Source organism: Tarenaya hassleriana, unplaced genomic scaffold (genome assembly GCF_000463585.1).
Source record: "Tarenaya hassleriana unplaced genomic scaffold, ASM46358v1 Cleome3, whole genome shotgun sequence".
NCBI lineage: Eukaryota > Viridiplantae > Streptophyta > Magnoliopsida > Brassicales > Cleomaceae > Tarenaya > Tarenaya hassleriana.
In genome coordinates this window covers 3899133-3924238 of record NW_010966177.1, presented here as the reverse complement: position 1 = coordinate 3924238, position 25106 = coordinate 3899133, and the positions used below count along the sequence as shown (strand labels likewise).

Below are 25106 nucleotides of genomic sequence, written 5' to 3'. Positions count from 1 at the left end.
CACACACATGTTTTCCTACCTGTAACACACATAATACACCGCCATGATACCTGCTTGTATTATACACATATATACATACCCACGTCGTATTTATTTTAAAAGAATCCATTCAAGAACCATATGGGATGAAATCAAATTCATATACGGTCAATTGAATATCAATATGCTCTAAAACGTGTATTTTTTTTTTATGGGTAGCAAATAAAATGTGCTATAGTAATAAAGATGTAAGAACAAAATGCCAAAGACATGGCAGAAGGTGATTAGAAAGGTGTCCCGTTCAACAGCACACATTAATGTCACATTTATAAGCTTACCGGTTAATGGCAATTCATAATTTGAATTGAAAACAAAAATAATTGGTTAAAGTTAGGAAAAAAGTCAAACCGGAATTTGGAATGGGACCAAGAGCAGGAAACTGCGATGCACTTTCCTGCGTTGTAATCAATCGCAATCACACAAGCACCTTCTTCGAAATTCCTTGGAGGACCAAACACGACTTTCTGATTTTCTTCTCATTTTCCGGGAAAATTACCTTTTAGATTTTATTTTCACTTTTCATCTCAACACAAGAAAAAAAAAGGACTGATACAAGACCCGAGACTGATTTAATTCTCATTCGGTTTATTTATCCGTAACGTAAAAATATTTGCATTTTTCTGTATCTTTAACGTTTTGATTTATGTATATGTATCATGCATGTATGGTGTATATTCCAATATTTGTTAATCTACATTGATTTATATTTACTGTGCGGTGATAATGTTATGACAATTACATAATACGTACATATATGTTAGATCCATCCACATTCCAATTTAAGTTTTGATGAATTTTCCAAATTATATTATTAATTATTGACTATATATATGGAGCGTCGTAATGGCTTTATGAATTCGCATCAAAATTTAATATATATATATATATATATATATGTATATAAATACATATATAATTCCTGAATTTTCTATCTGCTTAAATTCTTTTAAATTAAATATTGTAAAAAAATGTTATGGAAGGAATATAGTAGAAATAGAGAACGCGTCACTTTCTCTCATTCCTGTCTTATAAATAGAGAGAGCGGATTACAAAGATACAACATCATATCATATCATATAATTTAAAAAAAAATCCAGCATGGCAACTCATCAACAGAGACATTCAGGCTCCAAGTCACTCAAATGGCTCTCCAACAAAACCCTCAAGTTAAACCTAAACCTAATAAGCTTCCACGCCAAAAGATCACATAAACATGATTCCGCATCAACCTTAAGCTCTCCGACATCGTATCCCAACTCCCCAAGAGCCACCTCCGACAACGATGTTGTCGGCCGTAGAGATCACTCCGTCGAACTCCGGCAAGTCTTCAGCCGATTCGACGGTGACGGCGACGGCAAGATCTCCGCCTACGAGCTTCGATCTTACTTCGGTTCGGTCGGAGAGTACATCTCTCACGAAGCAGCTCAAGCGGTGATCGATGAGGTTGACAGTGACGGAGATGGGTTTCTAGGGTTCGAGGACTTTTTTGGTCTGATGACGAGAAGAGACGACCTTGACGGCGGAGACAGTAACAGTGATCTGAAGACGGCGTTCGAGATGTTCGAACTCGAGAAAGGGTCGGGTTGCATTACTCCAAAGGGCTTACAGAAGATGTTGGCGAGGTTAGGCGAAGTGAGGTCTTTTACCGAGTGCGAGGCCATGATTAGGGTTTATGATATCGATGGTAATGGAGTCCTTGACTTCCAAGAGTTTAGTCAAATGATGACGGTTTAAATGCTATATATATATATATGTATGTGTTGTGTTGCTGAAGTATGCTATTTATGTTTTATGAAGCGATTGATATGTGTATGCCTTTTTTGTGTGTATGTATGTATGTATGTATGTATGTATGTATGTATGTATGTATGTATGTATGTATGTATGTATGTATGTATGTATGTATGTATGTATGTATGTATGTATGTATGTATGTATGTATGTATGTATGTATGTATGTATGTATGTATGTATGTATGTATGTATGTATGTATGTATGTATGTATGTATGTATGTATGTATGTATGTATGTATGAAGTCGATTAATTGTGGAGAAATGATATATAATACGTGAATAATTAGCTTAATGATTATCTTAAACCTCGCATATCTCGGGTATTGTCCATATGCACGATATAAAACCTAACTATGTATATTTATTTTTTTAATTGTCAAATTGACTAATGGATATACGTGTTTATGTATATATGTGCATACAAATAGACGCACGGAATTTATCCCTCTTCTTTTGTCTGGAGAGATTAACCAATGATCCTCAAGGGGGATTCGTTCTAACCTGGCCTTGCGTTAACGTTTCGCCATCCGTGTGTTCTTTCCTTTTACTTTTAGTAAATAACTCTTTCAGTTGAAGATGTTCTTTTAATTTATTTTTTTCCTGGTAAAGGTAATTAGGCGCTGTTTTTCAATCGTGTAAATAAAGCCATCTTCTTTTTCTGAGACAGCAAAACCAAAATTGGTAACAAATATTTGCGATTTGATGAAGTTGTTGCGGAAATTTAATATAAATGTGAACTTTTGGTATTGTATTATACGTCACTATAAAATAATACACTGTCATATCGCATTTCCTACATGAGTGAGTTGATTTTTTAATATACGCAGGCATGTTAGCTCGTAAAAATTGACATAAATTATATTTAATGTGTGATATAAATTCGAGGATAATTAATCCGGAGCTCGAGAAGCCAAATCCTCTGAAGAAATCAATCATTAGACAAAGGAAAAAAATGTTCATTTTATCTCTAACGCAAGAGTAAGTGGAACTTCAAGATAAAACAAAAGAAGAAAGAGTCATGGGCCTATGAGCCCATTTTAGGCTACGATAATGGGCCTGTGAGCCCATTTCATAAACTTTATTTAGAGGTGGTGTCCGAGAAAACCAGAAAATAGACAGCTCCTGCAGAGGATAGGAGAGGGTTCCCGAATAAAGACAGTCTGAATCGCATGTAATAAACACAGATAAGTTCCCGTTCCACTGATCTCAGCTCAGTAAGATTCTGTAAAAAAAAAAAAAAAAGCCTCCAACTTTACCAGAGAAAGTAGAAACAGAGCACAAATTTATATTCAGATAAATCACAAACCCACCCGAAAGAGGAAATGGTTCATGAAGTAGTTGAATCATCGTCGAAGAATGAACTCTGGTCTGTTAATGTACTCTCTCAGGCCGTACTTTGAGACAGCCTCGTTCACTTTCCTGAAGCCTTCCCCATAGACCACCGAATCGTTTTTCTCAATTTGCCACTTGAAAAACTCCACGAGTCTCCTCTCGAACTCAGGCTGGTCACCTTTCTTTGATGCATTAGCCGGCGCCATTGCCGGGTAAGAGGAAGAGGACGATGAAGCTGCTGCATCACTGCTGCTGTATGTCTGAGACTCCAACCACATGTGGGCTAACACTTGGCAAATCCCTTCTTCGAGCTGCGAATTCAGATTCCTGTACCCTGCGTCAAAGCACCAGACTTTGTAGAGCTTTTTCGTGCTATATCACGGTCAAAGATGATCTATTTGACCATTGTCCCAACTTTGCATTGGGAAAAAGACGATAGAGGAGGACAAATCCAAAACGGTTGGTTACCTACCGTTAAGCCTAAGCCATGCATGCATCATTTCATGGGCCATGATATTTCCTGTGAGTAACCTGTATGTGTGAAGGCAGATCCTGAGTATTATTACGCCATAAGTGTGTTTTATATAGTTACACAAAGGAGATGTGAGATGGAATCATGTATGTACCTTGGAAGTCCAAACACAATGAGAATGGCAGTGACCTCACATTTGCGGGTGAGAGTATGAGATTCTGTCACCATGCCTGTTAACCGGTTATCGGGTGCTTTCTCCGGCCCCCTAGAGACCTAAGTAGACACAAGAGTGTAGTTATGAAGCCGATCAGGTTGTCCAAATTGCCTAAGAATATGGCAATAGTTCCTTAAGAAAAAGGTCTTACACTTGAGACAATATGCTCTTCAGAAAGGCAGATTCCTCGGGTTACCACCACATACTGATGATGGTCCTGCTTGTCGAGTGAGAGAAAAATGGTGAAAAAAGTCAACAAATTGAAATACAGACAGAGGTTTTTGTTTTTGGGTGGGGAATGTGCTCACAATCTTCTCTTCCTCCTTGGCTCTGTTCAAGGCTTGGCTCTCAACCAAGAGCAGAGGAAATTCTTTCTCCACCTTCAAGTTCAAGGTTTCAAAGAATTCTCTGATCTCAAAGTGCAATGTTTGGCATTGGTAAGTGTCCATAATGGCAGAATCAAGGCATTCTAAACATAGCCGCCGACCATCGTCGAGTATTACATAATTTGTTCCCAATGGCTGCAACAAGTACAAAGACATAAGAACTCCAAACGAATTCAGGAACATTAAAAAAAAAGGATAGGACAGCTTTTCCTTGTTCGAATACTTAGTCTTCTGTTCTTTGCCCATTACTGTCTTTATATTTTAAGTGAACTCACCTCTAGCCGTTCACAACTGCAGCACTTGGAAGTTCCATCAACTTCATGCGAAGGGCAATATTTCTCCAACCAGAAAGGATGTTCCCTGTATTTCACACCATCTGCAGTTGAGGGAATCTGAAAAAGACATCAACATTGATACCCACCTGTCATATATTTCTACTTGTGAAACCATGAAAGAAACAACTCAAGGAAATTAGTAGCCAGCTTTGACAAAGTTATTATATATTTGCACGGCTTTGGTAAAGCTTATGAAATCTTTTTCTCCTTTTTTTTGACAGATTACTTTCCTTCTACAGTGACAGAATAAGCACTTACCTTCCCCTTGCAGACATAACATTTGGGACGGCGGTGCTCCTTGTAGCAGGATTTGTGAAACTGGCCTCTTGAGTATGAAAGCTATAGAAAGAAGAGTTAATCTTTAATTAGGTTTTGCATCAAAATACTGCAAAAACCTCAACGAGTAAAGAAATGTCGATTAGTTTAAAGCAAAGGAGTTATTTGGGTATGATTTTTTAACCTCTTGAACAGAAATCGGTTTGCCGCAATCAAGACAACAGAAACATTGAGGATGCCAAGAAGCACCCAAGAGATTCATAGATCTTCCATGTTCAACCACAGAGTCACAACCAGCACATTTGCTACAAGTGAAATATTCTCAACCAGGTCAGGACACATATGAATCATCAGGACCAGACATATAGGACATGTGTGTTCATAATCTATCCATGACTACTTGATTACAGGGTGTTATGCCCACAAGAAAAAATTATCAATTTTTGGCTTACAAAATGATACCTTGAGGGAGGTTTCACATCCAAATTTTGTTGAGAGGCCATAGCTAGCTCTTTGTCATCTTCAAAAAGCCTTTTTTTACCTTTCTCCTGCTGCCGAAGAGAGGATGTTGCCTCGAGACTCTCCTGAGTAATCTGAGCTTTATCACGGTCTTTCGGGCCTTCTTCAACTCGAGGAGGAGATCCTTCCATGTATAAACTCAGTTGAACTGTCTTAGCGAGCTTTTCATCCTCCTCGAACTGACATTTAGCATTCTCGCTTTCTTTTCCCTCTAGCTTTAAAGGAAGGTTTTCTTCCTCATTCAAGCTGTTTTGAACAGTCTTTGCAAACTTTTCATCTTCTTCTAACTGTGCTTTGGTACGCCGTCTTTCTTCCTCCTCCTCTAGCTGATGACGAGAAGATTCTTCCTCCTGGTAAAGGCTTTCTTGAATAGTCCTAGCAATCAATTCGTCTTCTTCCAACTGTACTTGCTCACGCCTTTTCTGTTCTTCATCTGGTTGCTTTCTGGCAGATTTGTGTTCTTCCAGCTCTGCAGTATCTGCATCATCCCTCAGTATATGACAATATATTAGAAAAAATGCCAGGAAAGAACAGGACTGACTTGAAGATGATAAAAATATGCAACAAGACACATCCTAGTTGGACATGTAAGTCAGTATATTGGTCTTTGTTCATTATTTCCTTTATGGCACTTGCTTATGTACCTCTACATTGATCAGAGAAATCCTCACAACCAAGTCTACATAAACCCAAACCACTTGGTCTCACCGTCTCTAGTTTGTGTCGCAATTTGATCTTGCTCAGAGAGTGAAATCGCAATGGCCATGTCGATATCTTCATTATATCGGTCCTGCAAGTATTCGGAAGCCACAGAGTTGAACCCAAACAGGAGAAGGGACTTGTCTGTACCAAGGGGAAGGAGAGAGAGAGAGAGAAAGTGTAAAGTTACCTCATATTTACCACGTCTCTTCCGGGTTTTATCCTGCTTACTACTATTCAAATCGCTACCGCTACCGCATAACGTGAAGCCAAAGCATCTTGATACACACTTCATACTCGAGAAACCTACTTCTTTATACTTCTAGGAAACCTTTTGCCTGCACCGAAATCAACTATATTACCAGAAAAGAGGAAAGATTTATCCCAAGGACGTGAAGACATGCTGAAGAACATGTTAAGCCTAACTGACATATGTGTGATGTTATGTTTGTCCATCCTAGTATCTGATGTTCCAGTAAAGGCAAACGCCCATGGAAGGTATTATTAAAGAGAAAACGATCCGAAACCCAAACAAGATGGCAAAAACCTAGTTGTAAACGACTAATCATCCGTCACATATGTCAAAAGAAAGAAATTGGAAATGATCTCTGAATGTTAGGGCAGGGACATTTGGATTAAGAAGAAAAAAACATCCACAAACCACCTGATCAGCCATCGCCAGAGATCGATGAAACAGAAGAAGAAAACCTACGGCTACCTGAATTTTCCTAGCCGACAAGATATCCAAAGAAGCTACAAAATCTGATTAAACCCAAAAGGGTTTTCGAGAATTTCGGAAATCCGAGGCATGCGCTTAGCGGAAGGTCGCTATAACCATTTAAAGCTCGAGGCTTCACAGTGGAAAATTCTGTAAAAAGTTGTCGACTTCACTGTATTGACGATGCAAAATAATCTAAACAAATTGAATTAAACAATTAGAGAAATCAAAATCAAGACTATTTTCAACCAAACGCACCAAAGGAGGAGGACGACGACCCAGAAGATTCAGGGGCCATGGCTCGGAGGCCTCGTTGCAGCCCAAGCTCTTTCCTTCTCTTCAAGAGGAAAATTCGCCCCAATTTCACTCGAGACTTCACAGAAACTTCGAGAGTCATCATCAGATCCTTTACACTGATGTTGAAATGGTCGCAAGAGCGTGAGTGAGGAGAAGAGAGAGAGAGAGGACAAATAGAAGAAACACGTGGCGCAAATCCGTATTTCAGGGGCTTTTTTGGTAAATATCCAGCTTACGGACACAGAATCTTCCTTCCCACTGAAACGTCGTCGTTTCACTGGCAAGACTAGACGGGAGAAAAAAGAAACTCTCGGGATATGATTCGGTCCGAAGATTCCATATCCCAAATTTCAAATATCAAAGGAATGAAATACGAGAATATGAGATCGAATAATGGTATCGAAATATCCGAATTTTCGAATTTAGATTCAAGTACCAGTTCCTTTAGTCTATGAACTTCTCAACCTCATTTTAAATAGGATAATCCACCTCGAAAGCCATAGCATATATTATATAAATCCACTAATGAAAAAAAAAATGGGTCGGAACAAGAAGACCAGAATACAAAATACATTATCACCAACGCCGGCCCAACCCGAAAGTCGCATATGCCATGACCGATTCAGTCTTCAAAATCAAAGGGACACTTGAACGATACATCTTTTTTTTTTAAAAAAAAATGAGATCAATAGTACCATCGATATATAAAGGAAGAGAGACTCCAACTTACTTTCAAAAAAAAAAAAAAAACACAGCAATATTTCACAGAATGGTGGTGGCTGATTTTGCAAACGACGTCGTAACAGGAGAGAAGGAGAAGAAGGAGGATGAGCCGTTTGTCTCTCCCGGGGATTACGTAAGATTTGTGAGCCCAGGCGTTTACAGATCGAACAGGCAGAGATATCTCAGAAGCTACACCTTCGCCAGCAACTCCCATGCAGAAGATGACGACGCCAAGGAACCCAGAAAATGGTTCGAGAATTTCATGGCTTTTAACAATGAAAAGGTGCTGAAGAAGAAGAAGAAGAAGACCACCAATGACAATAGCTCACGTGGGAATTCGTTCAAGTCTTGTCTTAAATTCTTGCTCTCTTGCTTCCATAACCCATGAATGTGTATATATGCATATGCATATGGGGATATCTATTTCGTCCCAAAGTTTCGACCTGTTCGTGTCGAATGGATTGGGTTCCTATTTTTCTTTTTTATTGGATCTATTTTTACATATGGAAATATTCGAGTTCTTGGTGTATAGATTCAATAAAAAAAAAAAAAAAAATTCGGGCCTCTTTGGTTTTCTAGAAGTATAGGCTTGCAAGCTGTTCTTGATGCAAAAATCAATTTTATTTATGAAATCGTACATGACTAGATCCAATTTTGCTTATTATAAAAGTAGAATTTTATCGGTGCAATGCGCACATGAGCTTGCTTGGATACTGCCAGAGAACAGAAAGATGATTAGAATCATAACCATATATAATCAAATATAGTTGACCTATACACACACACACACATAGGTGGTGACGAGAAGATGACGAAAGCAATGTGAAGTTCCGTGTGTTTGGCCATTGACTTTTTCTTTGATCACCGCTTGGACACTTTAGAAAGATGTAAGTTGGTCCGTCACATCATTGCATAGTCTTTTAACCACTTTGAATATTCCGATAATTCCCCTTACTACCCTTTTGGTATGTAATGTTCATGTATGGATTCCATACACTCGTTTCATTTCACATTTACATGCATATACATATCTTACTATTTCATATTTTATAAAAGTCTAAACATTTTTTTCATTAAATCATATATCTCATATTTTAATTTTACAATATATTTCAGTAGACACCTAGATTTTCAAGGCCCATATGAGAGAACTGAATATAAACCGAAGCACTAAAAATTGGTGTAAAATCTGCATTAGAAGATATATAAATTCCAATATATGAAATCGGTTCACTGAGGTACCTTGTAAACCACGCAACCATCCATCACCAGAAAGTCCCTCCTGAAACTGTACAAAAGAAACACACTCTTCTCTTCTTCAGATGCCCTGTCTCTGAATGAAACCGATGCCCTAAGGATCTGTGACAGTAGCGTACGGTCTGATGAAAGAGCGCCGCCACCAGACCTCAAAGGCTCTCTGAAGATTCGGACATCCATCGCCGGTTGTAAGAAAACTCGCCATCCAAGAAAGCAGGATGCTCTGCTGATCTTCCAAGGGCAGTGTCAGAATCGTACGGCCGATCCCTTCCTCCACGAGCTTACCGTCAAAGGATCTGCACCCATGTTGGAGCCAGTTGTAGTCGTTGATCAGTGGCTGCAGCCACCGTCTCAGCAGTTCGAGCCGAGTCTCCTTCGACGGCAAGACCTCTCCTCTGCCAATCCCTATGAACAGCCTCGAACTCACCCGGCTGATGTGGAAACGCGTCATCAGGGGAAGATTTTCGTGTAACGAAGCGAGTTCTTTCTGGCTTGCCCATCTAACTGCGAATTCCTCCGCTGCTCGTCTTTCCGCTAACATGTCAAGCAGCCATGAAAGGTTATCTGATTCTATAGCTATCTGTTTCGAGGCAGACTCAGTACGGGGTTCCACCTCTGCAGCTTGTCTGAACAAAGACAAGACTGTGTCTAAGCAGTTCTGGCAGGAGGAATAGATCGTCTCGTTGAAGTTGTCAGCCGAGTTGGCGCTGTTCTGTTCCCTGAGGAGCTTCAGGACGACGGCCTTCATCTCATGTCCCGGCCGACCCCTTCCCCCAGGAGCTTACCGTCAAAGGATCGGCCCCCATGTTGGAGCCAGTTGTAGTCGTTGATCAGTGGCTGCAGCCACCGTCTCAGCAGTTCGAGCCGAGTCTCCTTCGACGGCAAGACCTCTCCTCTGCCAATCCCTATGAACAGCCTCGAACTCACCCGGCTGATGTGGAAACGCGTCATCAGGGGAAGATTTTCGTGTAACGAAGCGAGTTCTTTCTGGCTTGCCCATCTAACTGCGAATTCCTCCGCTGCTCGTCTTTCCGCTAACATGTCAAGCAGCCATGAAAGGTTATCTGATTCTATAGCTATCTGTTTCGAGGCAGACTCAGTACGGGGTTCCACCTCTGCAGCTTGTCTGAACAAAGACAAGACTGTGTCTAAGCAGTTCTGGCAGGAGGAATAGATCGTCTCGTTGAAGTTGTCAGCCGAGTTGGCGCTGTTCTGTTCCCTGAGGAGCTTCAGGACGACGGCCTTCATCTCATGTCGGCCTTTCTCCTCATTGCTCCTGAGAACGAGCTCGATGATTTGCGATAACGTCTCTTTCGGAGGGTCCACTGTATCGGAAGTGACTCGTTTGAGAACAGGCGGGACTCTGACTCCGATGCCCTCGTGTTTGAGTTCGAGAATCGACGAGATCACTCTCTCCTCTTCCTCTTCCCCTACCCATGGAACCGCTTCCAGGTAATCCAGACATGATTGAATGCATGAGTTGAAACCTAGAAGTTCTGCAACCTGCCATAAGAACCGAATCCTTAGAAGAAGAAAAAAACTCCTCATGAATCATATCAGAAAGATCCCACATCATCCTACATTTCATACCACCAGGCTGCAAAAGAAGGCATAGCTGAATACTATACCTTGAGAAAGCGGAGAACTCTGCTTACACTCTGCTTCATCAGCCGATTCTTCATATCTTTACAATACATCAGTCCTACAGTCTCGACATATATCTCTACATCCTCGCAGCTATCGATCTCAATGCACGAGAAGCCCGAGTCTTTATCAGCGAGCTTATTCACGAAGAAACTACTATTATCCACTAAAACTTTCTTATGAACACTCAGCTTCACGCAAAAACCTTGCTTTCCCAGCAAAACCACCTTCATGTCGCTGGTTCCAGGTTCACCAAACTCGATTGCCACTTTTCTCGGCAAAGTCTCCACCTTTTGCCTATGCGGCCTGTCTTGAGCCGCTGGAGCAGCAATGGTGGTGGCCGTGTCTGAACCCGAATGCTGTCGGTGGTCATCAGAGGCAATGACCGTTCTTACCGAGGCAGAGGACGGTTTTCTATGCTTTGGGAGATGGGGTTTTGGAGGTGGAGGAGGCGATGATGGCTTTGATCTGTTCTGTGGGTTTTGCGATTTGAGGGTCTTTTGAAAAGCTACGGGAGAGGGGCAACACCAGAAACCTTCTGGTGTTACCGCTATTGGAACATTCTTAATCTTTGTCTGCCCCTGTTCTGCTTTTGCAACCCTAATCTCAGCCATTTTAACACAGCAGCAACTCCCACCATTAACAGAAAGAAGACAACAAAAGACTGAACAAACGATTACAATCTAAACACTAAAACATGATTTCACTCGCAAACGGGCAAATCTTATCTATCGGGGAGCGAGAAGATAGCAGAACCCTTAAAAGTGCGTAAAAGCGGATTCCAGAAAGACCAAGCTGTCCAAACCACAAACTTTTCTTCAAAGTAATTAGCTTTCTTCAAAATCAATCACAGGGACAAATACCCACCATGGCTATGGTCATAACAGGTAAGGGATGGGAAAAAAAATGAGCCAACTTTATTCGAGGAGACCGTATAAAACTGTGTTAGGATACCATACCAGGCACTGGGTTATTGAAAAACAGAAGAGGTAAACCCTAGAAATCTCATCTCTGTGATCCTCGAATATCTAAGCCCATAACTGCATACAATCATGGAGAGGTGACTGTGGTGCCAAGCATCAAGGGAACCACGAAAGAACCAAAATTTAGCCCCACACGAAGAACCATTCAAACCTTTGATGCCCCTTTAAAATTACAAAAGGTAGAAAAAGCAAAAAGGGAGAACAGTCGAAAGCAAGAAACGAAGAGAAAGAGATGGATCGAATGAATTGTGCTCCCTCTTCCTCTACCCTTACTTTAACGCTGTCTCCTCTCTCTCTCTCTCTCTCTCTCTCTCTCTCTCTCTCTCTCTCTCTCTCGCTCGCATGCTTTCGATGATTGCATCTATTTGTGGGCCGTCGAAAAAAAATACTCTCTCTCTCCCTTTCTGTTAACCATTTTTGTCTCTCCCAGTGACCGAACAACCACGCCATCTCTCTCGCATCGTTATTGCTGCTTTGGGTTTTTATATATATATATATTAAATGGCTAAAGTTAAAGAATTTAATCAAAGTGAAAGTTTGATTTGAATCTGAGAAGGCCTCTGCGTTTCTGTCATGTTTTTTGTGGGGCGGTGTCCTCGCTGGGCAATCCAGTGGATTCTTCATTCTGTTTATTTTCTTGTCATATGTAAAAATAATATATTATATAGTTTTACAACGTATTTACCACCAACAATCTTTTTAAAAAAAACCTATTTAAAATTAAATTGAACCGAAAATCCAATTAACATCCTGTAAAAAAAAAGAGAGATGGTAGAACTAGTGTGTTCTTTTTTATTTTCACTCCATTACTTGTCTATTTAAAGTTGATTTTAATTTATGAAACCGTAGATATATAGGCTGTCGACAATCATAATCAATGGCCCTTAGCTGTAATACTTCAGCCGAAGAATCCTTAAATCGATGAAAATATCATATGATTCGGAACAGTTAAGTGGTGGTACAAAAACTCTTTTTTTAATTTAATCTGTAATCCCCTTACATTTAGGAAGATTAGTTGGGCATTATTATTCCATCATAACCGATACAGAAAGCTTTAACATTCGTAGCTTTTTTTTAATTAGGCGATTATGAAAATGTTGTTAATATATATATATATATATATATGTTATGATTTTTTTGTATATTTTAAAAAAGGAAAATGAGAAAGATGGTACGTGGGTGGTGGCATTTGCCGGGAACTGGACCCCACTTGAAAGCAGGAGGGGCTCTTCATGTCCCATTCCATACGCTGACTAATTTAATTATGTGACTAATCCGATATAATATTCTGCTCTTGCATGTGCGTGTGTCATTTCGCTAATCATCATCATCTTCATTCTTTTGTTAGTGACTAAACAAGTCTTAATCTGTGAGGATGACTACTCAGCATTTAGTTTTCTTTTGATTCCATATTTTATCGATAGACTTGGTCATTTTGGTTATTAATCGAATATTCAAATCGAATCCAACGGAACAAAATATAAGTGTAATCAAATTGAATGGTTATTAATTCTCTAAATTAAAAAAAACGAACTGAACAAAAAATAATCGAAAAATCAATTTTTTTTTGAAAAAAATGAGTTTTTATTAATAAAAAACGAATTTAAACTGAAACGAATCGAAATAAAATTGAACCGAATTGATACAAAAATAGAATGTTTGTAATTTTTCTATAAACGAAATACGTTTAATAACTGAATCGAATCTGAATCCAAATCCAAAAAGGTTATCCCTATTTATCGAGATTCAATTCGAAAACGGTTTATATAAAAAATCGTTCAATATTAATGTCCATTTGAGTACGTTTTGTTGGATTATACACAAATTATACGGAATTATAAACGAATATCATGTTGTATATCTTCCATGACTAAATTAATCACGGCAACTTCTAAATTTCCTTCAAATATTCAAGACCGGCTCGGCCCGTTCGAGCTTGTGTCGGACCGGCCCGGCCATTTTGACACAGACCAGACCAAAATGCAGGATATTAAGAGTATATTATGAACAAGTTGCAAAAAAAAAATTACTTCAAAAGATAAGATGATGAAGAAGATTCATTTCATAGGTCGGCCCAGGCCCTTGGGATGTAACGTGCAATTTGGGCTGATATGACGTGTCATCATAGAAGTGTATAGTGGGCCCCAATTTCGAAAGTGAGGATTGTACATCCTTAGTGGGCCCCCACTATGTTCACAAAATACGTGCCGTTCTTCGTCTCGTGGGTATCGAATGATCAAAAGTCCTACGTAAATTTCATTAGAATGGAGACATAGCTATTCCAATAAATAAAAATAAAAATAAAAATGCAGTTTTAGAGATTATCATTGGCTATTAGAAATCGCATTAGATTTAATGTAAAGTTTTTCATGCTATCTGAGATGAATGTATGATGAGATCACTTGTAAAATAAAAATCTTATTTTATTTAGTAATTGAGGAGCTCAAATAAATAAATAAAAATTAAATCGTTCTTACAATTTTAGCATTCCACATTCAATAAACAACAACACGTAAATTATTTAACATTTATTTTTGGTCGTAAAAGTTTATACATACCATCTGCCAAGATCTATCAACATTCTCTTCCGCATTCTTATCTCATTAACCACATTATGCAAGAAGAATATAATATATGCATGCCTACTACTCCTAACAAGTTCAAATTCTTATAAAATATTAAAAAAATAATGCGTCACAAGTCAAAAAGAGACAAAAAACACAAAAAATTACAGAAAAAAACAAGGAATTTCGTAAATCTAGGGAGCATATATGTCTGATTCATTCCGGATTCAAGGTGGTTCTTCCTGTTTTTACGAGATAATATTGGTTTATATATCATCATTTTTTGTCCGTAGTTGTTACAAAAAAAAAAATTGGCTTGGATTCTCCCTTTGAGTTGCTCGTGTATTCCCACGAGAAAAGGAAGGGAAAATAAAAAGATGAAACTTTTTATACGTTCACCATTTCAATTTTTGAAAGTTTCCTCGTGGGATTCTTTTGACAAACGAAAGCCGACTTCTCAGACAGAGACAATCTTCAGGACACCGCCAATGGCTAAATGTTCCCATCATCCTTCTCCATAAGGCAGCCAAAAAAAAAAAAAAAAGGGAATCGAACAAGTGGCAATAACACAAACCCTCCTCCTCTTCTCTCAACATCCGATGTTTCCCACTTTCATTTCTTTTGAGGCGAATCTCTCTGCCTGTTTTTTTTTTTAAATGTTTGGATGCATCCGATTTCGTGGCTTTAGGTATCAGGTATGTAACTAATTGAATGTAAATCATCCCTTCCCCAAAAGGCAGCCAAAAAAAAAAAAAAAAGGGAATCGAACAAGTGGCAATAACACAAACCCTCCTCCTCTTCTCTCAACATCCGATGTTTCCCACTTTCATTTCTTTTGAGGCGAATCTCTCTGCCTGTTTTTTTTTTTAAATGTTTGGATGCATCCGATTTCGTGGCTTTAGGTATCAGGTATGTAACTAATTGAATGTAAATCATCATTTAGCTTTCAGGAAAGAATCTCGAATTGGTATGGGCATGTTGGGTTCACGGGTTAATTGTAGGAGATGGTCACGGAGAATGAGGTTATGAGTCTTATGACTTGTGAATCTAACTTGAACAGTTTAACCCGTAGAATGAGAGTGCAAAACGTTTGTTTCGTCACGAGTTTAAATCTCGAATCGGATAGAAAGTGTTAATACAGTTTCTTTTTTGTCTTAGAATTAGTTTGGATCGATAACAGTTTACCAAAAAAAAAAGGTAGGATTCGTGTAGATGGTAAAAATTACTAATCGTAATGTCCATGTCAATGTGATTTCAAATAACTCTGGATGCAGATTTTTATCATATTATCATGGCATCGTAAAATATATTTTATGGAGAAGTTAAAACTAATGTAGTATTCTATTATATACATATATATATATATATATACACGCACACACAAAAAGAGATACATGCAAGGTTCATTTTTTTTGAAAGAGTAGCAAAAGTACAGATTTTAATAATCTCGATTGCATCAAAACTCTTTTCTCGATCGTATAATAACATCAATGGTCGGTTTTCAACGATATTGTTTGGAGTAATGTATATTGTTGGAATAATTTGTTGTTGAAAATCATCCTTCATAGAAAAAAGAGAATGAGAAAAACCCTTGGAAAAACATTACTCCATGTATCCTACAAATTACACAGAACCATGGTAATGCTAGTCGATTATCGACGTTTATTAATGATAATCACATTTTTATTTTTTAAAATTCCAGATTTCTTTTTTTTTTTTCTAAAAGCCTGGACTCGGGTCAGTCTTCTTCAATCGAACCTGCCATGCTCGTTTTGTTCCTTTCAATGCGAAAAGCCCTCTCCTTTATTACAAAAACTTAGAAGATTCGAAGACTTGTTTGTAATTCGGCGTCTGAAGATTCACCTGCCATTTGTCGCAAAGGCCCTTACTTTTAGTGTTTGTGTGAAAAATCGAAGCTTTTCCCGAGTTCTATGCGCTCAGACCGCAATGGTTTTTACAGTTCTTAGTCGAAACCCTTGTTCGCTGACTTACTAGATGAAAAGTTCAAATTTTGGAGGATTTTGATCCGCTGGGCGGTTTCTGGCCCGATTTCTGAACCAACCCGTCTCGGCATCCGTTGCTGATTCTTATTTTCTCGGAATTTCTCTGGAGTTTTCCCGGAAAGATTTCGTTTTCCGATAACCCGGAAAGTCACCGCCTTTGTGGTAATTCTTAGACAAAAGGGATTAGGATCGGGTGGTGGAGGCGGTAAAATGTTGGATTCGGGGATGGCCCAACTGCACAAGCGTTCAAAGAGGTAAGCTGTCAACATGTTTTTGTCGGGTTTCTTACAAATTTGTTCGCTCCATCTTGTAAATTACTCCGAATCCGTCTCTAATTTCTGTAAGCAGAATGCCTCTCCGAGACGGGTCATGGGGCAAAAATGGAAACTTGAGACGTAGTTGAGTTAAAGGACAGAAACTATCATTGCAAAGGTCACATATCTTCTGTTTGGCATGTGCTCTATTAGTTTGTGGTGGTCTGATTCTGTGGTCCATATCATAAAAAAGCCACTCAAGCTTTAGTCTATAGTTTCAATTTTCTCGTCCCTCTTCCACGGTTGGTAGTTTTTTTGTTGGATGACTTGAGGAAAACGCAGCTGATAAAATGGGTTTAAGAGACATTCTTGCTAAATGCATTCGTGGTGAAAGGTGGGTGAGATTGCGTGTTTTCTTGGAAGGGCAAAGTGGAAATTAGTTTCACAAGTGGTGTTGATTTTCAGTTTGATTCTTGATGTTTGGTCGTTTTGTAATGGCAGCTTTCCAGATAAGAAAAGAGCCGAGAGAGATGACAACTCGAATGCTTCTGTTGAAGCCTCACAGCGAGTCAAGCTGGTGAGTTGAAACGTGATTATTGGGATTTGTCTCTGCTGTTTCTCTACCAAGATGCTGAGCTTTACTACTTTGTGATCTTGTTCTTTGTCTGATATTCCTTCAAGGAATTTTCTTTTATGGTGTTCTGATAGAGAAACTGGTCTCCATCACAAATATATTTTCTCCCCTTAGTTTTTTTTTATGGGTTTTTCATGTTTTGGTTCAGGACATGGTTCGTTCAATGGGATTAATCACGACCAAACAGAAGCGATCTTCCCCAAAAAACAATGTCCAAAGTTCATTGAAGCAAGAGGTAGTGTTATGTGTTTGTCGCTTAGTTTCACGTCCCCTTTAATTTAATATCTGATGCTCTAAACTCTCTCTGTATCTTGTGATTGGAGTAGCAGGTTACACAGCTCGAAAAGAGATTACAAGATCAGTTTCAGGTGCGTTGTGCTTTGGAAACAGCATTGGGTTATCGAGCATCCCCCTTTTACATTCCGAGCAAAACAAGTGACATTCCAATGCCCAAGGTCAGTTAAATCCTTTACCTTTGTCAGAACTGAAAATTTTCGGAACTTACCTGAAACGGGTCATTTTCTATTCATCTCCAGCCAGCCACAGAATTGATAAAGGAAATCGCGGTTATGGAGCTGGAAGTTTTACACTTGGAACAGTATCTTCTTTCGTTATACCGGAGAGCCTTCGAGCAACAAATCTCCTCTGTCTCTCCAATGTCCGAGAAGGAAAGACATAAGTCTCGTGTAATGACCCCTAGACGGCGTCTAGACTTCTCCGAGGCAGATCAGTCACCCGTCCAGTCTACTAAACCAGTAGACGATATTGTTCATCGTAGCCATTCTGAGCTCTCTCAACCCTCACCACTCGAGAGTAAGACTTCTCCAGAAGATTCTTGGGACAGAGCTTCCCGTTCATGCCACTCACAACCCTTATCTGTTGTATCGGAGGTCATTGTCCAAGCCCCCTTTGCTTTTTCTTTAACATGTTTAGGTAATAATGAGAGTTTGAATTGAAACATCTTGTAGCCATTTTTGTGTTTCTTGTCTTAACAGTATCCACGGGAGGGGGGAAATCTAATCAGTCTGGCTGAACATCTTGGGACCCGCATCTCGGATCATGTTCCAGAGACAGCCAACAAGTTGTCCGAGGATATGATCAGGTGTATGTCAGCCATATACTGCAAGCTTGCTAAGCCACCCTCTGTGTTTCAAGGCCTTTCATCTCCAAGCTCATCGAGCGTGTTTTCCCCTTGTGACCAGTACGATACATCTTTTGATGTACGGTTAGATAACCCTTTTCATGTAGAAGGGCTCAAGGAGTTCAGTGGACCTTATAGCACCATGGTTGAAGTTCTTTGCATCTACCGAGATGCCAAAAAGGCCAGTGAGGTTGAAGATCTTCTCCAGGATTTCAAGTGAGTCTTAAATACAAATAGCGGGTTTTCGATAAATACATTGTTAGTGTGAATTCCCGATGGTTATAATGTAGTAAACTCTTGCAGATCGCTCATCGGTAGACTGGAAGAGGTCGATCCGAGGAAGTTGAAACATGAAGAGAAGCTAGCTTTTTGGATAAACGTGCACAACGCTCTTGTGATGCATGTAACTCTCTCTTTCGACCATCCATATATCATTTTCAAGATCTTGCAAGAGATTGTTAATGCGATTCCCTGCAATCTTGTTAGGCATTTTTAGCTTATGGGATCCAGAAGAACAACGTGAAGAGAGTTCTTCTGCTACTGAAGGTGGTTCCATTCACAAGCTCCCCATCTGTTTTCACCTGTTATATCATAATCCTAAACAAGTATCATGTTTCTTTGAATTGGTCAGGCTGCATATAATGTCGGTGGCCACACAGTTAGTGCAGACGCCATACAGAGTTCGCTACTTGGATGCAGAATGTCTCGTCCTGGACAGGTGCTTAGAGACAAACCCTTAAGAACATAATGACACGCATACGTACATCCATCCATCCATATATATATATATGTGGCGCACGAGCTTAATGAATGCTTTCTCTTTTTTCTTGCAGTGGCTAAGGTTACTGTTTGCCTCAAGGAAACTCAGAGGAGGGGATGAACGGTTAGAATTCGCGATCGAACGTCCCGAGCCTCTCCTCCACTTTGCGCTTTCCTCAGGCAGCCACTCCGACCCAGCAGTACGTGTATACACACCGAAAAGGATCCATCAAGAACTGGAAATGGCGAAAGAAGAGTACATAAGAGCGAGCTTAGGCGTACGGAACCAGAAGATCGTACTGCCGAAGCTCGTGGAGAGGTTCGCAAAGGAATCAGGCCTATGCCCGGCGGCAGGTTTGATGGAAATGGTCCATCAGAGTTTATCCGAATCTTCAAGAAAGTGCGTCAAGAAATCAAGCAAGGCCGTGGAGTGGACCCCTCACAGCTTTTCATTCAGGTATTTGATTTCCAGAGAGGCTGTGAGATGAGACGCCATTCTTGAGGCTATGGAGGTTTTTGTTCATACTCTTTTCGGACAGGATGGGAAGATCCGACAATCCGGCGACGATTTTTTCTTGTCTCTGTATTATATGTAATGTCATTGAAACGTGGGAGTTCTTCGGCTTGTCTGATGCCTCGACTCGAGCAAAGTCTTTGTATAGTAATTTTTTGTTTCTCGTAGGTGTTCTGTGAATGAATTATGCACACTTCATGTCCGGATTGTGGATTCGTTTTCTTTGTTGTACAGTTTTTGTAATTTAATTATTTTTCTCGCAGTTCCTACGTGAATCAACTCATATATTGATCAAAGAACATATATATATATATATGAGGAGGAACCCATAAACTCAATTCCCAAGTTTATAAATACACAACAAAAACTAAGGGATGCTAGTAGGGTTTTTGACCGACGATATTACCGGGAGGGTTATAGAAACAAATGGTGAGGATGGTCGAGTCGTTGGGACACGTGGCCTGAGCACAGCCGAGCTCCTTGGAATTTCTCCACACCACCTGCTTGTACACACCGCAACTATGGTTGCCACCGCACGTGTTGGTTCGATAGTCGTAGAACTGCTTCTCCTTCACCCACGTCTCCACGGCCAGACGTGGCGCCACGTCCATGCCCTTCGCCCATAGCTGGTTCGCTCCGTACTTTCCCGGGTTAAGGCTCGCGAACTCGCACCTCTTCTGGTTCCGCTGGTACCTAGCGACCCGGCTCACCGCCGTGGCCAGGGCTTGGCTCCATCTGAGCGCCGCCACTCCCACGGCGGCTCTCGCCTCGTTGTGGGCCTCCAGGAATTCCTTTTCCGCGGCGGAGAGAGCCGGAGGAGGAGGAGTCGTGGGATTGGGTTTTTTCGGCGGCGATGCGGCGGAGATGGCGGCGCAGTCGTGGGACGTGGCTAGAGCTAGAAGCGCCGCCAGGATGATGTAATTAGCCATTTTGGTCTCTCTGAGTTTGTGGTTCGGAACATGATAGTCAAACTGGTTCTTATAGATGTTCAGTAAAAGTATCATTTCTTCTTCTTTTATTTTTATTTTTTGGGTTTTTTTATAATTCGAAAATTTATCACGAATCAACTATATTTAAAAAAAAAATTAGACTCGAATCCGGATTTAAACTAAACCATCGGAGCGCCGCCACTCCCACGGCGGCTCTCGCCTCGTTGTGGGCCTCCAGGAATTCCTTTTCCGCGGCGGAGAGAGCCGGAGGAGGAGGAGTCGTGGGATTGGGTTTTTTCGGCGGCGATGCGGCGGAGATGGCGGCGCAGTCGTGGGACGTGGCTAGAGCTAGAAGCGCCGCCAGGATGATGTAATTAGCCATTTTGGTCTCTCTGAGTTTGTGGTTCGGAACATGATAGTCAAACTGGTTCTTATAGATGTTCAGTAAAAGTATCATTTCTTCTTCTTTTATTTTTATTTTTTGGGTTTTTTTATAATTCGAAAATTTATCACGAATCAACTATATTTAAAAAAAAAATTAGACTCGAATCCGGATTTAAACTAAAGGTTGATAATATAATAATTATTCCACCCTAAAAAGTAAAAAGATTGATGATAGGTGAACTTAGGTTATAAATCTGGTGTTTCTTCTATGAATGAAGAAGTGCGGCGTAGCACTAAGAGATTGATTTGTTCCACCGTAATAATATCCAAATAATAAAGTACGATTATGTATCTGCGGTCGATTCAACTGGTTCGTGACGAAATAAAATTTTATAATTAGATGCCATAAATATATACAAAAAACAGTATTTAAAATAGCTAAATCATGAATCGATAGGATTTGCCAGCGATACAAAAAATAATAGAGTTCGATATGGGGAGCACAATGGCACGTGAGTTTGATTGACTTGGTGAGCCTGTCAGGAAGTCTGGTGCGTCCATGTGACACGCATTTATTGTTACTGTCGCAAAGCTTTCTCGGATCGCTCGTTTCAATATGGGCAACGGCCTGATTTACTCGGCCCATTATTTGTGCAGGCCCATTAATATCTTAAATGCGAATATCACGAGAGAACCACCAAAAGTTAGGGTGCTAAATCATCTTACGTACGTTCATTCGTATCACTTGATTACGTGTATAATATAAACTTAAATATACAACAATAAATATTTCTTTTTTCTTTCATATTTTTATCTCACTTGGAAAAAGTAATTTCAGACCCGTTAATTATGTGGCGTGAACGTTCATCTTGGATTTTGGTATAACCTACCATCGTTCCCGAATTTTATGTCAAAACAAAACTAGGATGGATTCGGTTTGGTGTCGATTTAACAGTTAATAGTGTTAATTTGTTTGGTTTGTCTTTTTAGCAAGTCCTGTTTCAATTTACCCAAAAAAAAAAACGTGTTCAATTCCGGTTATGGCGATCTTATTTAAGTGGGCACTCTCTCGTCAACGGTTTACTTGTTTTAAAAAAAGATCGATGTCTTAGAAGACCTTTGCCTAAAATTTAAATATTATTTATACACATGCAAGGGGGCAAATACGTAAATGAAATACGAACCACTACGTGCGTTGACCAACTAAGCCACGCATTTAGACCGTGAACTGAAACTGCTGATTTTGACGACTTCTACGAAACTACTCAATCTGGAAAAAGTCAAACTCTCTCTCTCTCTCTAACAACTGTTTTAGACGTCGGACGATTTTCAAACCTCACGAATTACCAAACTGCACCTACTCCCGAACGGTGCTCAGCTTCACGTTCTTCCCATTCCGGCAACCTCCGTTGACGGTGTTGTTGCTGTTGCCTCTCACTCTCTCTCCCTTAGTGTCCCCGTCGGAGAAAGAGCCGTCTTCGCAGCAGGCCCAGTTCTCATCCCAGCCGCCGCCGCCGTTATTGGCCAACGCCGAGCTTGCTTTGACGGCCAGCGCTGCCATTTCCTCCGGTCGGAGAGGGTGGTTGAGCCACGCCAGCGGTAGAACGAAGTACAACTGGCCAGGCCTGAGGGCTTCGCCGCCGGTGACAGCCGGAACGGCTTCGTCGAATTCCATATCGTCGGAGTTGCAGACGAAGCACGTCGGGTTATTCTGCAGAATCTGCGACACCTTCACCGGTGACGAGAATTCCTGCAACGTCTCGTCTGGAAAAATCAGCTTGGCCGTGCCCCTCCTCCTCGCTGGACGTGAACCGCAAGCTCCCATTTTCTTAGATTTTTTAACCGTGACTGGCCGAGTTGACTCGTGACTGTTTAGTTGCAGAGGAAATGAGATGTGTGTTGTGAAGTGGGAGGTAACTCTTGTGCATGCTTATATACGCGAAGAGGACGTAGAAGAAGACAGCCTCGTGATTCGAAAAGTTTGTCCACGTCGGATTCTTGTCTTTTAGTGAGAGCAACAAGGCATCACAGCCAATACAAGTTCCCGGGTGACGGATTGGCTACAACAGAACCCCGCTAAAACGGGATTGAGATGACATGTACATGAACCTCAGGGGTAATTCGGAAAATAACTAAAAAGGAAAACGTGGCAACAAAGGGGACAGGGAGAGTTGAGGTGTCGGAGGGGACGGATGCCACGTGACAAATGAACGACACGTGGCAGGAGGTTCCGTCATCCGGCGAGTGGGGTGGGGTAGGGCCCGAGCGCAACTGGGACAAGAGTCATGTCCATGTGGGCTGTGGGTCCCATAAGAGTCTGTTCTGGATTCTGTTGGAGCATGGATCATCCACTGTGAGATTCGGGCCTTTAGTACTACGTATTACCTTATATTATTATTTTAATTCCGCGTGTTGCGTATTAATTAAATGGGACCATATCATTCACACCAATAGGATCCATGTAATTAACAACAAAACAAAAGCATTACCCAAAGTAATTGAGTGACCATTTTTTTCTATTCGGGTTGCAATAGGAGTATAATATAATGTATATTAGATATTTGAATCGCTTAATATATATTATTATGTATGAAATAGTTCGTAAACTTAGCTGTAATTGGTATCCACTACAAATAACAATAACAGAATAATTCTTATGATTCGTGTAGGACTTAGAATCTCCCATGTATCCGCTTAAATATATTTTTGTATGTGATAAGTTATTATATTTAAAATTACCAAAAATATTATATTTAAAGATAATAATTAAAGAAAAGTGCTGCTATCTTGTTTTTATCCTTTTGCGATCCATACGTGGAATCAGTCGGACCCCATTCACCTTGTGATATGACGCTATACATATATTCCCAATACTTGCTTATATGGGCTCAAGTTAGGAGACAAAAAATTTTGTTAGCAGTGAACTGTAATATAAAACTGCTCACGCAATTTCATTTTGGCGTTTCGTGGATCGAGGGAGATATTTCTGTTGATACAATCTCCAAATCGAAATTCTTGTTATTTTATGCAATATACATTGTGTATCAGAACATTAATTTTTTTAATTAATATATATAATTAATAGGGGTGGGCATAATATCCGGAAAAACCGAACCGATCCGTTATCCGATCTGTATCCGAATCGAAAATTCGGATATCCGGAGTTTACGGATCGGATACGGATATTTAGTTTGAAATATTTGTCGGATACGGATCGGATACGGATATCAAATTCGAATTATCCGACATATCCGATCCGATCCGTACTAATTAATAATATTATTAAATATAAAAATAATTTGCTATAAAAATTTAAAATGTTTTATACTTACATATTTTATATGTATATTCAATAAATATTTTGTATATATTGAGATTTAGAATATTTAATCTTTTGAATATTAAAATTTATTATTTTTAATTTTTGAATTTGAACTTTCAATATATTTGTATATAATAGATTATGATTATATTTGTATTTGAATTGATTTAAAATATTTAAATTATGAATTTTAAATTATGAATAACATTTATATTAAATAACTTATATATTTTATTTTATATTTAAAATTGTTATTTAAATTTGAATTTAATTTTTATAATTTTTATGTCGGATACGGATATTCGCAAATATCCGTGATATTTACGGATATCCGAAATTTAGGATATCCGTAAATTACGGATTGGATACGGATAATAAAATCGAGTATTTATGCGGATCGGATACGGATACGGATATCTCAAAAATCACAGATATTCGATCCGTGTCCACCCCTACTAATTTCCATATATCGATATTTTTTTGAATACGCTTATACACATGGTCGGTATCTATAAAACCAGAGAGACGTTTCATGTGCAACTGGAGTAGTTGAACACATCCCACAATTAGGTAGGGTCCATTTTTTAAAACAACTTTAAGTATATTTATAATTTAAAATAATATTTAATAAAAAGTTAAAACAACAACTTTTTTAACTGTTAATTTTATCTCAATTAATAAATATTTTTATACATTACACTCCAAAACCAGGTGGGCCCTATCTTTTTTTAAAATAATTTTCTAAGTGAATTTATAGTTTAAAATAACATTTAATTAAAACTAATATTTAATAACAAATTAAAACAACGTTTTTTTAACCATTGATAATTTGTGCGTAATGATCAATTAATAAATATTTTTTAAGTTATATACCATCATTTATGGTCGCCATCTATGAAAGTAATAATCTTTA

General features: G+C 39.4%; 7 protein-coding genes across 19 annotated transcripts; 3 read left to right on the top strand and 4 right to left on the bottom strand.

Annotated features, from left to right (window-relative positions):
• Positions 1-1097: 1097 nt before the first annotated feature.
• On the top strand, positions 1098-1851 carry LOC104819214 (probable calcium-binding protein CML41). Its single transcript, XM_010549186.2, has one exon. The coding sequence runs from the start codon at positions 1138-1140 to the stop codon at positions 1771-1773; it is 636 nt and encodes a 211-aa protein (XP_010547488.1). The 5' UTR covers positions 1098-1137; the 3' UTR covers positions 1774-1851.
• A 903-nt stretch (positions 1852-2754) lies between these two features.
• Positions 2755-7164, bottom strand: LOC104819213 (protein DA1-related 7-like). Of its 5 annotated transcripts, none has more exons than XM_010549185.2 (12): positions 6258-7020; positions 6077-6158; positions 5312-5846; positions 5034-5154; positions 4832-4912; positions 4514-4630; positions 4161-4373; positions 4004-4069; positions 3793-3911; positions 3639-3697; positions 3145-3500; positions 2755-3056 (listed from the first exon to the last, which is right to left on the bottom strand). In XM_010549185.2, exons 1-11 carry the CDS (start codon positions 6360-6362, stop codon positions 3178-3180), a joined length of 1821 nt encoding a protein of 606 aa, XP_010547487.1. In that variant the 5' UTR covers positions 6363-7020; the 3' UTR covers positions 2755-3056; positions 3145-3177. The 5 variants fall into 5 exon arrangements, with proteins under 5 accessions (XP_010547487.1, XP_010547486.1, XP_010547483.1 ...); XM_010549184.2 differs by lacking the exon at positions 2755-3056 and adding an exon at positions 7044-7164 and having other exon boundaries at positions 3060-3500; positions 6258-6420; XM_010549181.2 differs by lacking the exon at positions 2755-3056 and adding an exon at positions 7044-7162 and having other exon boundaries at positions 3060-3500; positions 6258-6405.
• A 217-nt stretch (positions 7165-7381) lies between these two features.
• LOC109116910 lies at positions 7382-8351 on the top strand. The gene has a single exon (XM_019203212.1). The coding sequence runs from the start codon at positions 7762-7764 to the stop codon at positions 8191-8193; it is 432 nt and encodes a 143-aa protein (XP_019058757.1). The 5' UTR covers positions 7382-7761; the 3' UTR covers positions 8194-8351.
• An 88-nt stretch (positions 8352-8439) lies between these two features.
• Positions 8440-12126, bottom strand: LOC104819212 (BTB/POZ domain-containing protein At3g50780-like). Of its 4 annotated transcripts, XR_002024470.1 has the most exons (4): positions 10691-12125; positions 10305-10565; positions 9048-9804; positions 8440-8518 (listed from the first exon to the last, which is right to left on the bottom strand). XR_002024470.1 is itself a non-coding variant. In XM_019203211.1 (3 exons), exons 1-3 carry the CDS (start codon positions 11318-11320, stop codon positions 9157-9159), a joined length of 1539 nt encoding a protein of 512 aa, XP_019058756.1. In that variant the 5' UTR covers positions 11321-12126; the 3' UTR covers positions 8949-9156. The 4 variants fall into 4 exon arrangements, 3 of the variants coding, with proteins under 3 accessions (XP_019058756.1, XP_010547479.1, XP_019058755.1); XM_019203211.1 differs by lacking the exon at positions 8440-8518 and having other exon boundaries at positions 8949-9675; positions 10176-10565; positions 10691-12126; XM_010549177.2 differs by lacking the exon at positions 8440-8518 and having other exon boundaries at positions 8949-9804.
• Positions 12127-15014: 2888 nt separating this feature from the next.
• Positions 15015-19820, top strand: LOC104819210. 6 transcript variants are annotated; one of them, XM_010549172.1, is made up of 11 exons: positions 15015-15162; positions 16430-16510; positions 17012-17087; positions 17293-17379; positions 17471-17599; positions 17681-18034; positions 18140-18501; positions 18589-18688; positions 18772-18831; positions 18917-19003; positions 19119-19820. In XM_010549172.1, the coding sequence occupies exons 2-11, from the start codon at positions 16467-16469 to the stop codon at positions 19530-19532; spliced, it is 1713 nt and encodes a 570-aa protein (XP_010547474.1). In that variant the 5' UTR covers positions 15015-15162; positions 16430-16466; the 3' UTR covers positions 19533-19820. The 6 variants fall into 6 exon arrangements, with proteins under 6 accessions (XP_010547474.1, XP_019058820.1, XP_010547477.1 ...); XM_019203275.1 differs by having other exon boundaries at positions 15980-16510; XM_010549175.2 differs by adding an exon at positions 16605-16688 and having other exon boundaries at positions 15015-16510.
• A 23-nt stretch (positions 19821-19843) lies between these two features.
• Positions 19844-20917, bottom strand: LOC104819209 (STS14 protein-like). Its single transcript, XM_010549170.1, has 2 exons — positions 20726-20917; positions 19844-20343 (listed from the first exon to the last, which is right to left on the bottom strand). The coding sequence occupies exons 1-2, from the start codon at positions 20867-20869 to the stop codon at positions 19936-19938; spliced, it is 552 nt and encodes a 183-aa protein (XP_010547472.1). The 5' UTR covers positions 20870-20917; the 3' UTR covers positions 19844-19935.
• Positions 20918-21975: 1058 nt separating this feature from the next.
• LOC104819208 lies at positions 21976-22892 on the bottom strand. The gene has a single exon (XM_010549169.2). The coding sequence runs from the start codon at positions 22694-22696 to the stop codon at positions 22229-22231; it is 468 nt and encodes a 155-aa protein (XP_010547471.1). The 5' UTR covers positions 22697-22892; the 3' UTR covers positions 21976-22228.
• Positions 22893-25106: the final 2214 nt, after the last annotated feature.

Bases quoted from the DNA above. Each gene is read 5' to 3' on its own strand.
- LOC104819214 (XM_010549186.2), top strand. From the start codon at position 1,138: ATGGCAACTCATCAACAGAGACATTCAGGCTCCAAGTCACTCAAATGG.
- LOC104819213 (XM_010549184.2), bottom strand. From the start codon at position 6,362: ATGAAGTGTGTATCAAGATGCTTTGGCTTCACGTTATGCGGTAGCGGT. The intron at 5,847-6,076 runs GTGAGACCAAGT...GGGATGATGCAG, and splicing joins TGCGACACAAACTAGAGACG to ATACTGCAGAGCTGGAAGAA. The intron at 4,070-4,160 runs GTGAGCACATTC...CTCGACAAGCAG, and splicing joins CCAAGGAGGAAGAGAAGATT to GACCATCATCAGTATGTGGT.
- LOC109116910 (XM_019203212.1), top strand. From the start codon at position 7,762: ATGAGATCAATAGTACCATCGATATATAAAGGAAGAGAGACTCCAACT.
- LOC104819212 (XM_019203211.1), bottom strand. From the start codon at position 11,320: ATGGCTGAGATTAGGGTTGCAAAAGCAGAACAGGGGCAGACAAAGATT. The intron at 10,566-10,690 runs GTATAGTATTCA...TTCTTATGGCAG, and splicing joins GAGTTCTCCGCTTTCTCAAG to GTTGCAGAACTTCTAGGTTT. The intron at 9,676-10,175 runs GTGGAACCCCGT...CAAGCTGCAGAG, and splicing joins TGTTCAGACAAGCTGCAGAG to GTGGAACCCCGTACTGAGTC.
- LOC104819210 (XM_010549172.1), top strand. From the start codon at position 16,467: ATGTTGGATTCGGGGATGGCCCAACTGCACAAGCGTTCAAAGAG. The intron at 16,511-17,011 runs GTAAGCTGTCAA...TTGTAATGGCAG, and splicing joins CTGCACAAGCGTTCAAAGAG to CTTTCCAGATAAGAAAAGAG. The intron at 18,689-18,771 runs GTAACTCTCTCT...CAATCTTGTTAG, and splicing joins ACAACGCTCTTGTGATGCAT to GCATTTTTAGCTTATGGGAT.
- LOC104819209 (XM_010549170.1), bottom strand. From the start codon at position 20,869: ATGGCTAATTACATCATCCTGGCGGCGCTTCTAGCTCTAGCCACGTCC. The intron at 20,344-20,725 runs CTGGAGGCCCAC...GAAAAGGAATTC, and splicing joins CCGCCGCGGAAAAGGAATTC to CTGGAGGCCCACAACGAGGC.
- LOC104819208 (XM_010549169.2), bottom strand. From the start codon at position 22,696: ATGGGAGCTTGCGGTTCACGTCCAGCGAGGAGGAGGGGCACGGCCAAG.